A 14,136-nucleotide genomic window follows, 5' to 3' on the forward strand; every position below is an offset into this window, starting at 1 on the left:
CAGAGTCTGTTCTTTATTTGGCAGCAACAATCTTATACTTTAATTTAAAATAAACACTGTCTTCTTCCCTCAGGATAATGGAATGTACTTAAACCAATTAAAATGTCACTTCTACCCCTTTAATACTCATTTATTGCTAGTATCTCCTTGGAGTACAGGGGAAAAAAGTGGCAAGATTGGGTCCCAGTGTGCAGGAAGTGCTGCATGCTTTTTTGTAACAATGACTGTATGGCATTGCTGTGACAAATAACGTGACACTATTCATAATAAGAAATTGTTGGTCCACTATGAGTCTCAGTGACAATGATTTCAACCATCATAATGCATATTACGCAGTTTAACATCTTCCAATTGTAAAAAATATTCTGCTGGGAAATACCCCATCTTCAAGGATCATCAAAGTTGTTGTCAATGACAGAAAGAATGAGAATATGCTGACAATATCAGTTTCTATTCAAAACTACTCAGATGCCATTAAAAAATTTAGCAGCTATTAAGGTATGCAGAAGACGAAAGCAAATGCATTTAAAACTCCTATTGAGAACCTAACTTGCCCATTAGAATCAAAAACTGAATAATTTATACAGTGCAAACTATGCGTGTACTTTATTAATGTTTCTAAAAATTGCAACTTGGAAAACTACTCATTTAATTCTACTCACCTGAACTCTTCAAGGAAAGACATTAATTTGATTAATTATTGTTAACACTAATTGGAATGGGCATTGTATTTAACTAACAACAATTACTTTTTTGTCTAAAGGACAGAAAACAAGCTAACTAGCACCAACTGCTGAAAATGCTTGGTAATAGAACAATAAATCGCAGCCTGATTTTCTGCAACAAGCACTTCGTAACTGTTTCTAATTTTACTTTAGCTAAGCACGCAATTATGTCTGATGTCATCCCCTAGTAACAACTTCTGTCTTATACCTTGTTCCATTTTGCCTGTCAGCAAAGTCAGGGAGGATTCTGCCATATGTTTTAGCAGAAACAGGTTAGAGACATAGAATTGTAATTTCTTTTCTGTCCTACTTTGATAGTCCTTTTCTGTGCTCTGACCACCTTTTCAGAGTCAAATGTTTCTGCGGGTAAAACCAGATTCCCCTCTTCACCCCCAAATGTCCCTTACCTGTATGGCAGCTCTTTTTCACATACTCCTTATCCCTTTGACTGACACACATGAATACCTGTACCTAAGAAATCAGAAATGCCTCTTCGAAAACCAGGTACAATTTCACAGCCTGTTCACATTTTGTATGATGAACTCAAAATGTAATTTTACATTTGTGTCTTGTGTTTCATTTGTGTTTCATTCACACACATATGTGTGTTTCATTCACACATATAACACTCCTTTATCTAAGTGAATTTGCTATTTGGTATTCTTTATCTACTCCAGTATCTTTGTGTAGTACTTTTATCTTCAGCACTTAAAAAGTTCATGGATTTGACACAATTTTTGGTTTCCTATTTTTGAGTATGTTAAAGCTTCACTTTAAGGTTCATAGCCAGAAGCAATAACCACCAAAATGTCTGGGGAAAAAAAGACATTAACAAAAATATTACCCCTACCTTCAAAACTCTGTTCAATTATGGTCTCAGATCAACCTAGCCATAAAATCTAGAAATATGCATCTAAAATTTCCTTTACATTGAATTAAGCAGACATCTGGTTATTTGTCACTATGTATTTTATATAGCATAAAAATCTGGTGTACCTTAAAACCTCAATACAGAAGATGGAGGAAAAGAAATTGATAAAAGGAAATTCTGCAGTTTTTTCCCTAAACATTATTTCAAAACACAATGGTGCTTTATTGCTTACTACACGATTTCTTTAATCACATAGAAATAAATCTTTAAAGTAAACACAGGCACTGCACATGCTAGAGGACTTCTTTGACTTAATTTTCAAAGTCCGAACAGAGACTTCACAGTTGATAATGTGATACTTTTTTAACAAGCCTTCTGGGCTAATCACTCTTTCCAGGTGCCAATATCTTTTATCTCCTCTCATCCTAATTTCTCCCTATACCTTCCCTTTCATTCAGGATTGCTACTTCTTTGTAACTACTCAGTGCTTTCCTACTCATGCTATAAGAGAAGTTGCACAGACTTTGAGCTGTCAACTGATTCTACCTGCTCAGGTTCCCCAAATTACCCCGCGGGCCGAGCACAGGTCTTTCTATCAGGCAACGTTTCATCCTGCCCGCTGAACAGTGTCCATTGCTACACCAGGAATACACCTGGGCAAAGTGGTATTAAGGCTCCTTCATATTTTTGCAGTCAGAAGACTAGCAAGTACAAGCTCGGCCACAGCACTACCCAAGCACAGCCTGTAACGTGAAATTCCTGAGCAGCCCCATTCAGCAGGTCTGTCCCTACCTGTTGTGGCCTCAAACACAATCTGCCTGCAGAGGAGGTTGGGAGGAATTGGCATAGGGCAGATCTATATACTACAATGATCCCTTTCCAAGTTATCTTCAGTGCATTCCCAGATGTTTACTTAGACTGCTGTATGTGTTTCTAGAAAAGATCAATATGGACACTATGGGGAAAAAAATTTGCCTATGATAAGCACTACATTTTTTAAAAATACATATATACTCTGGACTAGTTCAAAAAGTAAACAAGTTTCATCTACAGAGGCTTCTCTCCAATAGTCAATGTTCAACAGTTTCCCACTTTTCTGCCATTTCTGGGCACACTTTGGGAAGGCCTGCCATAAAACAAAAAAAAAACAATGGACAATTTTAATAAGCTCTGATATTCTCTATTTCATTCCTGGTGCTCTAAACACATAATGAGGTCAAAGTAAAACTCTTAGCAGGTCATATTTCTGTGCCCTTTCACGCATAAGCTAGAATCAGCAACTTCTAAACTATTCCACTAACACTTAAGGTGAAAAAAGATGCAGGAGGCCTGCTGAGGTAACAAAATAAAGGCAGAGGAAACAAGCTGACTTGGAAAGACAGCGACTGTAGCTGTCTCTGCACAAAAGATTGTATCACAAAGTATTATACGGAAACCAAATAGCTTTTATTCTAAGTTATTTTTATGCCTGCTAATTACATTCTATGTATAATCTTTCTTTGAATTTTATCTTATTATTAAAAAAACCTACAGATAGTTTTACTCACAATTGAATCACAGTGCACAGACTTGAAATTACTTTGCTGACCTGAAACAGAAACTGTTCTTTCCTTTTAAAATCATAAACATGCTGCTGTCAAAGAAGCAGCCAGAAAAATTTACAGTAAAAACTAGTGTTCAGCATAAAAGAATCCTCTAAATATCAACACCTTTAAAACGATAGCTACAAATCATCAAATGAAAAAGGGACAGATAAAATTCAATAGAAATAAAACCTTTTAAGCTCAAGATCAACCTTGTATCAGTAACTGCTGGAATACTGAGCCAATGCATGTCAGTCACACAAGTGGAAACCATTGCACTCCTATTCATACTCAAACACTGATTTCATAAGAATTATAGTGTGCTCACTATACTTGTTTATAAGAAGAAATCAAATGGAAATTAATGCCAGTGTCTGAAAAGTTCAAGCAATTTCAGAAGAAACTGCTGTGAGAAATCACGCCTGAGCATAAATGTTTTCCCACTGCAAGTGTATCTTATTTAACAAATTTCAGTCTTACCTTAACTTTAAGCACCGAAGAAAACATTCTGGCATCTTCAGACACTCCTCCAATGTACGTTTTTTTGGTAAAGACAGGCACGTGGTCATTTTCATCCTTTACTTCAATAACTACCTTGGCTGTATTACCTAAAAGAGGGAATGAAAAACATACATTGAACATTTTGCAATATATCTTTCAACACTTACTGGAGTTCATACATTTACAGACCAAGCACATCATGTATAATAGTGCATGGGTAATAGCATAAAAAATAAACACATTAGAAATAATAGCACATTTGTTATTAAAAGTATGAACATGAAGGAAGTGATTTCATGCATTTTTTTAAAATCTACCTTTATTGTTTCTGCATTTGTCATTTTTTTCTGAATGATTCTCAGTTTAACTTGGGAGGTGAAATATGTACCTTTATAGAAAACGACTCCCATAATCTGCACACCTGCACTTTGATATTAGGGCTATCTGAATTTGCCTGCAAGCAAATAGCTGCCATGGCTTTCTTTAGAAAGCAAGCTATTTGGGGAAAATAAATAAAAAAGCACTAGTAAAAATAACAATACTTCAGTTACACAGATTCTGATCACACTGAATTCTCACAAGAGTTATAAAGAGATAATGAACAGGCGATGTATACTAGCAGCTATGTTGCAAACAGCAACTTGCTTTTTGCATTTCATGTGCAGCTTGCTTTAAATGTTTTAATTATTACCAATTCCCACGCAAATACTTAATGATTCTGCCATGGTGTCTGTAAACTCACAAATGGTCATACAATGGCGCTAGCTAAGCAGACTCAACACCTATTTTCCTGTGTTAATTGAACGCATGCCTAAGCCTGTCTTCATCACAAACCTGGCCTGGCCCATGAGAACTCAAGTAGTATTACTCCTCCCCTAGAGGTTCAACACATCTTCAAGCAAAATACTGCTGTTAATTTGTGTTTTATTAAACAGTTACTGATCCACCCCATTGAAAATAAACATCTCTCTCCTTCTGCAAGGAAAAAACATTAGCAAAACCTATGGACCTAGTGCAAAAAAGATTCAACTGTGCAGTAATCTATACCAACATCTGTTTGTCTCTTTCCGAATTGTATAAACCAGAAAAATTGCTGGAAATGATGATATCCAGTTCATTAAAACCACATTTTCAAGTGATAAATTGCCTCATTTCAGAGTTGGTTTTCCCAACTCGTTTCAGTGCCAGGGTAATTTAAATGTTGCACAGGTGCCATGCTGATCTGAGTTAGCTTCAAAACCCAGTCTCATTTAGGAAGAGCTTAGTAGCTGCATCTTCATGGGACAAAAAAATTAAACCACAGACTATTTCTTAGCTTGCCAAAGTCACCAAAGATGTTCTGTCAGTCTGATGGTCCAAGTGATGGGAAAAAAATGAGGAATGTAACTGAATGTAACTGAAATCTAAGAAAAACATTTTAAATGCCATCTAATGCATTAGTACAGGAGAAAAGAAAAAAGAGAAAGGAACGAAAAAAGGGAAATGATGCTTCTTCAGAGACATAATCAATTATTCACCTTCCACACTGATCTGTGCAGATATGTTAAACAACTTGTAGGTGCTGTTACTTCATGGGAAAATGACTTCATGATAAGCTCTCTTTTTACAGACATGAAAAAAAAGGCCATAACCCAACATCTGAATGTCTGTAATGTGGACATAATGGTCTATTTATAATCATCTCTAGTTTGCTTATGTTCATTTTAATAAAACACTTATTACCTTTACTATGTTATTAATTACAGCAAAGAAAAATTTCAAAGAGGTATTGTGAGGTCCTATGAATAGCCAGATCTCTCTTTTGTTAAATTAGGTCCTTAATGTTTCTGGCTGCAATACTAAGTTACAGTTAGAAACTGCAGTCCTGTTGAGAAAAATTAGATTCCCAGGCAGGCTTTTTCACTGCAGCTACACCCTTTAGGGAAGAAGGCAATTGAAGCAGGATTACAGGCAATGTTTGTAAGTGACCTTGCCCTGCTGAGCTAATATACCGTTACATCAATGGCTGGCACCAGGTTACTGCTGTAGGGAAGATCCTAATTCTATCACATTCAGTGCTGGTAGGACTAGGCATTTGCTAATGTGCACTAGCTCTCCTAATGCAAATTAAACATCTTTTGCATAGTGCTCACTGTTTTCATCATTTCAGGCCAGTTTTGGTGAGGTGGCTTAGCCTCGTGCAAAGTTTGCTTTGCAGTTTGCTCAAAAACATTTGTTTAATTTGCTGGTAGTTCTTTGAGCTGCCAAAACACTGATTTGTTTACCAATGGTTGAATGCTTTGAAAATGAGAGATGAAAGTTATTGCGTTAAGCACAAAGCACATTAAATATCCTGCATATATACAGAGTAACATTAGCATCGTTAACATTAAATTAAACATATACCTTCATTTTATCTTGCTGCCTGAATTTTCTACACCACTTATATTTCATTCATTCTGGCAGATGGAGGGGAACGTGGCATCTGTGAGCTCCTCCCTACTGCGTGCTTTTTATCTGATTCCAACCTGCAGCTGGCTGTAGTGAACGACAGTTCAGTTACAGAGGTTGCCTTATTCTCACATCAGGTAAGCCCAGAAGAAGTGCACATTAAAATCCCTCATCAGAAACATGTGCCAGACATGTGAAGGTTGTGTCAGACCCTTCACCATGGGGATTTCCCAAAACACTCTGCCTGATTCAGTCAGATATCCCCTGTACACGGGGCTCTGGTGCCCAGAGACACGGGGTATGGTGCTCCTAGATCCACCCCCCTGCACCTCCAGTGCCCTGCCTGATTGAAAACAGCACCCAAACTGAGCACGTTCTTACAGAGTCTGCTTTAGGCTCTGGCATTAGACTCTTTTTTTTCCCCTTCATTTTCCAAATTTGTTAATACTTGTTCTAAATGTTGTTTGTGTGCGGCTCTAGACCTCTTTTCTGGCACCTGAAGGGAGGCAACAGCATCCACTAGATAACGTGCACTACTGGTTACTGATACTTTCACAGGTGGGTCAGCGAACACCAAAGGACACCAATGCTTAGACTCACCTTCCAGAAGGGAAATTTTTGTATCCCAATTTATGTAAAACCTTCCTTCTTTGGTATTCTAGATCTGGAATTCAGCTCCAGTTACGTTATTTTTCATGGATTCCAGGAGTTGAAACCAGAATTTACTCCTCCATGGTACTTCTTGTGAGATTTCATGCAGTCGAAGTATAATTCTTATTACAGCTGGCCAGGTGAAAGAAGAAACGCATCTTTCCCTGGACAAAGCTGGACAAAGCACCACAGGACTGCCAAGGTGGCCAAAAAGAGGTGAGAACAAAATGGACTGAGTACTGTAAGTGCCTGCCTTCAGCTGTAAGGGAAGTGCTCTGTGCACAAAGTATGCAGATAATATTTGATAAGCAGTTTCTTTAGTTCTACGGCACATTTTTATTGCTAAGACACATCTACTACCTGGATTTGTCATACCAATTAGTTCAACAATCATGAAGGCCAAGTCAACCTCCCAGACAATACACTGTAAAGGACGTTTCTGCACCACAATCTCCTGCAAGGCCTCCTGTGTCCTATTTGCCTCCTCCCTTCAAGACCCCTCTCAAGATGAGCTGCAGTGCACAGATAATACAGAACTGCATCTGCTTTGTAAGACATCTTCGGCTTACAAGAACCAAGCACTGTTCCAGCTAAATAATCACTCCCAAAACTAGAAGATGAAGCATTTGGATCTTTCAGCTTCTGTGATTTGATTTAGGAGAGTTAAAACATTCTGAAAGCCGCTCTAAAGGAAACCTGAGGATCCTCTAAACCTAGTAGAATATGACTGACTAACACAGAAAAAAAACCCAAACAACAAAACCTCCAGGCACCTGGTCAGAAATAGTATGTACTAGCATTCCTAGACATTCTTCCCAAACATACTTGTAAACTCTTTTCAGTATCACTGCTTATTTAAGTAGTGCTAATAACGTGCATGATTCATGTCAGCCCATAGTTTCTTGTCAGACTGCAGCAATTAAGTTGAACTTTAATGAACTTAATCTGCAATGCTTTTTGAACACTGGGACAGTTGAGTGTTACCAGATTTGTTTTACATTATGTTTTCACCAATGATACTGCACTCATCTTATACAATATGCCAAACCAGCCATTGATACAGCTGTTTCTCATGCATCGATAATTTTAACATAAAAAACCTGCAGCTAGCTTAAGCAGTGGCTGTTCTGCAGTAGGTAATAGCAGATTATTCTCTATTAAAAGTTCATTTTAATCAAACTGGGAATAAGAACATAATTTGTCAGGGTTCAACAGCACTTAGCTTTTACTACTGCCTTACACGTCTGTTGAACAGACTTTGCACTTTGGCAGGTAAACTGAACTGCAGCTGCGCTCAATCTCGCCTCACTAAATTTGGCAGAACCAAATAGGAATCAGCACTGAATATATTTCAGTGGCATTTTGATCTAAATCAGCATATGCCCATAAAGCCTGAAGAAGCTCATCATATGCTGTAGCTGATCAAGAACAGTGTAAAAAGAAGCTCTGATGAGATGTAAACAGCAATGTATTTGGAACAGCACTGATCAAAGGTCTGATTGTAAGAAATATAAAACATCTTTTTCTACCAAATAATTAATTGAAAAGGAACTGAAAAGATTTTATGCAGTCTCTCTAAAATACATTGCTTTGTTGCTCAGAGAAATTTGAAGTTTGTCCCAGTGGTTTTCAGGGAAACTACCCCAGAGCTGTGTGCCAGAGGAGGCAGATCACAGCTCTCGGGGCTCTGCAGCATACTTTGTCCATCTGTCATGTCTCCTGGATTCAGGGACTGGCATGGCAGCCAGCTTATAAAACAGCATTAGCACAAACTTTTGCAACATGTTTGACACTAAATATGTAAGGCTACTTGAAAAGTCAATAATACAGGGTTATAGAATTAATTTTCATACTTAAGTAAGACTATCGTTCCCAATTAGTATGGGGCAGTCACAGAATTTTGATTGCAAAACTGGTCTTATCCCTTTTCGCTTTATGATTCCAGAATGTTTATGTTGTGATTAGAAAACCAAAAAACATGACATTTGCTATTCATTTTCCCTCCAATGCCTACAGCAAAGCCCTGCTTCACACTTGTGGTTACAGTAGCAATTGAGCAACAGAAACGACCCTCCTTGGGACAGCGCCTCTGCAGACCTCTGGGGAATTAGTATGCACCACTTTTTGCTTGGGGCTGTGCCAAAGGCAAAAGAGAGTTCTAAATGAATGAATAAAACATGTAAATAATAAATTGAAGGGTGATTTTTTTGCTTAAAAATATTTTGATATCAAAATAAAAAACATCATTACCAAGATCACATATTCAGACCTGGCAGTGAATGTAATTAGCACACCTGATTGAAGTGAAAACACACAGAAGTGTATTCCCTCCTCAGCTGGTCTAACGTTCTTGAGATACGTTACCTCCTGCTTCTTGAATTCTAAGTAGATTTTTAACAAAAATTTGTGCTACTCTAAATTCCACAGCACCCATGACAGTTTGGATGGTATCATGTTTTAGTTCTCCCCTGTAGCAGGCTGGATGCAAACACGAAGATGGCACTTGCCACTTTTAAAAAACAAATTTGCTTATCAAGCCAGTGCAAACACAACTGTAAAAAAATAACAAATTCATTATTTGCAGTGCTTTTCTTTTTAATTCCTTTCAAAAGACAGTAAACCAATAATATGGTTCTGTCATTACTCCTGCATCTCTAGGAATGTGAAATATGTGCTCGTTGCTCTTCCTTTTGTTACTCTTTAATTAGAGCCAATCAAATCAGCAAAAGTGTAAGCAAACATAAAAAAGAGGATGTGGGAGAGATGACAGTGGGACTCCAAGCAATGCCAGAAGTTTCCTAATGAAGAAGCAGGTGACAAGATCGGGGATGTCAGGGAGAGTTCCATTGCATTTACAAGTCTATGACAGAAGAAATCCTCCTTTTCACGAAAACATGACTTACTTGGGAGGAAGAGGCATCTCACAGTCAGCCTTAGCTAAGACAATCAAAACAAGACAAAATCTACAGCAGAGCAACCTGCAGTCAAAAATACTCCCTCTGGCCTCCCTCTCAACAACTGATTGAGCAAGAAGCTGTTAACACAAGTAGCTTCTAATGAAGACAAACCTTTCATGCAGCACTGTGCCAACTGGTAACACTTTTGCCTGTAAGGTTTAACTTTAAACAATCTGTTTGCATCCATGCCCGTTTGCAGACACTGGAACAGCCCAGACACTACCTTGCTTAGCAGCCACAGAGGACGGGTGAAGCTATGCACAGATAGAAACGATAAGAGAGCAAATGATGACTGCTGTCAGCAGCAGTTCAGTGAGCAAGAGTGAGGGAGCAGGTTGAGAGACTTGTATGTACAGAGATGGTGAATGAAAAGATGTGCTTCTCTCAGATGCTGCGAACTGTGAACACTGGAAAACATGAGACTGAATCCTCCACTTCTGTACTCGGACAAATGTGGGTGGCCCTGTCTGTGGTGTTCAAAAGCAAACATATTCTGGCTGTCTTGTAAATGTACCCTTCTCTTCAGATCAAAGTGGGAAGCCTTGGTGTCTCATACCACAGTGGGTGTTTCATCTGTGGCACAGGAACCAGATGCCCACTAATGCTTTCATTCCTATGACTGGGACCATGTGCAGTTTAGTGGTAGAACCCTCTCTTCACCCCTGCTTGTCTATACCCCTGCACTGCTCTTCCTTACTGTGTTCAAAAAGCACTTTCTCTTTGCTGCTTTGCCGACTGTGGTTTCCCACAAATCCCTCTGCTTCGTCCTGTCCCTTTCTTACTTGCCACAACAAGGTTATAGCTCTGACCACATTTCCCTGGGTTTCGAACTGCAGGACCATGAGATGCAGATAAAAAATTTGTGAACTGCTGACAGTGCTCAAATGAAGTAAAAGATGATGCTTCCTCTGTTCTTGTTCAAGAAGTACTTCTGGTTTAGTAAATGATTAGTTGTACTGATACATTCCCTTCAGCTCACTAATTCACAACTCTTTCTGTGGGGAAGGAGCTGCTTGCTCTGTGGTAGATTACAAAGCAGTATCTCCCAACTGCAGAACACATCCTGTCACACGCAGTTCTGTGATGGTCCCCTTATATATAGGTGTTCCTTTTATTCATCTTATCCATTAAGGGACAACTGAAAGCTTCTATTTGGAAGACAGTAATCACAATTCTAATTTGACCTATAGTACACCACTGCACTATGGTCTACTGTGATAGACAATCCAATAAGCAAAGAGCAAACAGAAGAAACTCCAGGCTGCTAAATTGAACTGAATTGGAGGAGCCCATAAATGCTGAAGGTCTTTCAGGGATCCTCAGTTGCTGATCCTCAAGCCAGAATTCCAACCTTTTAAATTCACTGTCATTGGAAAACCTAACTCCTCTTCCATTCAAATGAACTAAAAATGCACTGTAATTTCACACTATAAAGTTTCAGTTAAAGTAACTTATTTAATTTGATTCTACTGAAAGCAAGAGTGTGATTTTGCATGATTTAGCATCATATATTAAAACCCCTATTTAAGTCACCAGTTTTATGTTCTTATACTCCAAAGGACGTCTAAATTTACTTTCTCTCCTCATTTATTTATTCAGTTATTACTATGCTATCAGTTGGCACTATCACTGAGTGACAAGCTTAGTTACACTTAATGTTGTATCATCCGCTTTTCCACTGCACAGATGAAAACTCAAACTCCTGCTTCTATATAATTATCTTCTATAATACCACACAGTTAAAAACAATTTGTACCTAGCTTTTGAGTTTTGTAAAATTCAGCACTGCTTTTTGGCTGAGCAGTTTGTCAGTGCTGTGTTATCTAGCTCCAGAAGGGCTCATCATTGCAGCTCCCAAGTAGGTCATCAATTCACTGCCAACATATTCCAGAATGGTTCACCGATTCAGCGGTATCCAACACTGGAACTGGCAGCAATTCATTGCCATTGAGTGTCAGAGTGGTGTATTAACTCAATGTCACATAATTCTAGAGAAGAGCATTCAAAGTCACCTATCACCAAAGCGGTTCATCATTTCAATGTCACCAAAGTCCACAGTGGTGCATTAATTCTGTCTCATCTCCTTCCACTGTAGTTCATCAATTCAGTGCCCTGAAACTCAGAAGTAGTATTTAACCTGATTAAAACTCATCAAGAAGGAAAAAGGTGCAAAGAAAATGGAAAGACATACATCATACAAACGTAGGAATCAAATCTAGAGGTCAAGGGATCTCCATTACAAATACAGAAGTGATTTAGTCAGCCAGATACTTGTGAAGTATTTAAAAAAGATATATCTACCACATTCTTTAGTTATCCATCCAGCACAGTGCATGTTCAAAATGTAATCCATGCTGTATAGTCATGGATATCCAAATACATACAGCAAGTGCATGTCTTCCTTTAAATTGGACCTAATTCAAACTCCGGTCATATCAAGAATCCCTGAACAAAATAATTAAACCATCACCTTTTTAAAAAACTGCTGCCCAGTTGGGAGAACTGCTCTAGCACAGACTATGAGTTGGAAGAGGGATACAGAGGCCACTGCTTCCCTGATTGGAGGGGTCTGCCCAAAGACCTCTGCTGGAACCTGCTGACTCCCTCGTCTATTCATTCATGTCAGAGAAAGACTTGAAAAAAGCTGTGTACTGCATGGAAGCTTTATTCCCTCACTGAATATGGCCTGGACGCATTTTACAGAATATAAGCTGAACTGGACTCCTCCCAGACATGAAGAAATGCAGCCAACTGGCACTAGCTGTCTCTTTCTCTCCCTTTCCAGATCTGTCATTGATGGTGGCTATAACAGTAATGTAAGATTCTGTGTGCTGTTAATACAATTAAATTTCTGACTACTGAATAATCTCTGTGTTACACCACACACATGCTCAATTATTTCTAAGGAAGAAATATCTATGACAAAATACAAAACTCTGCTGCTGCTTACGAGGGTAGTAATGGAAACCCTGATGAATGTACTTTAACTGCCATCTCCTTTAAAATGTCTCAGGCTATAATGTATCACGCAATTTTATGCATGTTCCCAAATACTTAAGTTCATTAAGTCTCCTATCTTTCAAAATGTAAAAAAATCTGCAAGCAAATTTTCATAAAGTACGAATTTCAGTATTGCAAGCAAGTTCTACAGTAGAATCTTTACACAGAAGAAACAGACTTGCATCCTGTTCAAATTACTACTCTGAAAAATCTGAATTTTGAGCTTTATAACATATACTCTATACTCTTAAGCATATGCACCAAACTGGCAATGAAATAAACTAGAGCTGGGTTTCCTACTATTCATGGCTATTAATGTATCCGTCAGAACAATAATTCAAAGACCAATTATAGAAAAAGGACAGCAAAATGAGCCCAGTTAGTTAAGGGCGGCCCTTCCTTTGTAACTCTCAGACTATCAACAGTGTGGATCACAACCTGCAGTGTGGGAAAGACTCTGTCATGGAACAATTTTATCACTTTTGACAATAATGGGCTGGCACTCTGGCTCTCTGCCTGCCAATATGTCAGCCAAAGAGTCCAGTGAGTAGCAAAAGCAAAAAACCCGACAGCTCACTTCTCCCTGCAGCAAAGGAGAAAAAGGGATCCCACTGTGCTCTGTGTCTTAATTCACCCAGTGCTCCCCATGCCTGGACACAAACACAATGAATTATCTCTTACTCAGGGCATGTGGAAAGACGAGAGCCTAACATTAGTGACAGATGAAAGACTGACAGAAGTTTGTTGCCCCTGGCTGGCCATGCAGACCTCCTAGGGAACAGATCAAAATAAAGTCTGTGGCAGCACAATTCCTAAAGCATCATACTGCCAGCAATGCTTTAATAAATGCATTTGAACTAAAATTGCTCATATTACTGGGGGCTTCCAAAAATTGTAAGAATGTTTTATTATGTACACACTTTGGTAAATGCCCAAACATCACTGATGTTCAGAACAGTCTAGTACTGGCATTTTGTTTGTATCTCCCCCTGCCTGTCTCCCTGGATTGAAAAGTAACTAAATACTGGTCATCTGCATAAAACTTCAGTCTGAGGTAACTCTGAACTCCATTTGTATTTCATAGTTTCAAAGTAGGAATTTGATGTCCTTTTTTGAATAAATTATACACACACATCAATAAACAGCAGGTACCCATAGCCTGGCTTCCTGGGGATTCCTCAGCTCACACAAGAGTGAATGCAATGAGATGGTACAGCAGTATCTCTTGGACATTTATGAATGAAAGAGGCTAAAGTTTTCCCCTCAACCTATTAGTTCATGGGGGTGGTTTTGGTCAGGATAAGCCTGCTTTTTTCGAGTGCCAAAGATCTGCCCCATGATTAACACTGCTGGAAGTGGAAGGGGAAAAAGAAGCTCCAGCCACTTGCAACAGATTTGACCCACAGCTCGTACTGAAA

The 14,136-nt window shown here is 38.6% G+C and overlaps 1 protein-coding gene across 8 annotated transcripts in view; it reads right to left on the reverse strand.

Moving 5' to 3' along the window:
• PCDH15 (protocadherin related 15) overlaps nucleotides 1-14,136 on the reverse strand; it is a 443,015-nt gene that overhangs the window by 64,199 nt on the left and 364,680 nt on the right. For all 8 annotated transcript variants that reach the window (XM_040607327.1, XM_040607329.1, XM_040607326.1 and 5 more), the window contains one exon: nucleotides 3,660-3,787. In XM_040607327.1, the coding sequence (XP_040463261.1) occupies nucleotides 3,660-3,787 (128 nt within the window). The remainder of the gene's footprint in view (nucleotides 1-3,659; nucleotides 3,788-14,136) is intronic.

Source organism: Falco naumanni, chromosome 9 (assembly GCF_017639655.2).
Source record: "Falco naumanni isolate bFalNau1 chromosome 9, bFalNau1.pat, whole genome shotgun sequence".
Lineage (NCBI taxonomy): Eukaryota > Metazoa > Chordata > Aves > Falconiformes > Falconidae > Falco > Falco naumanni.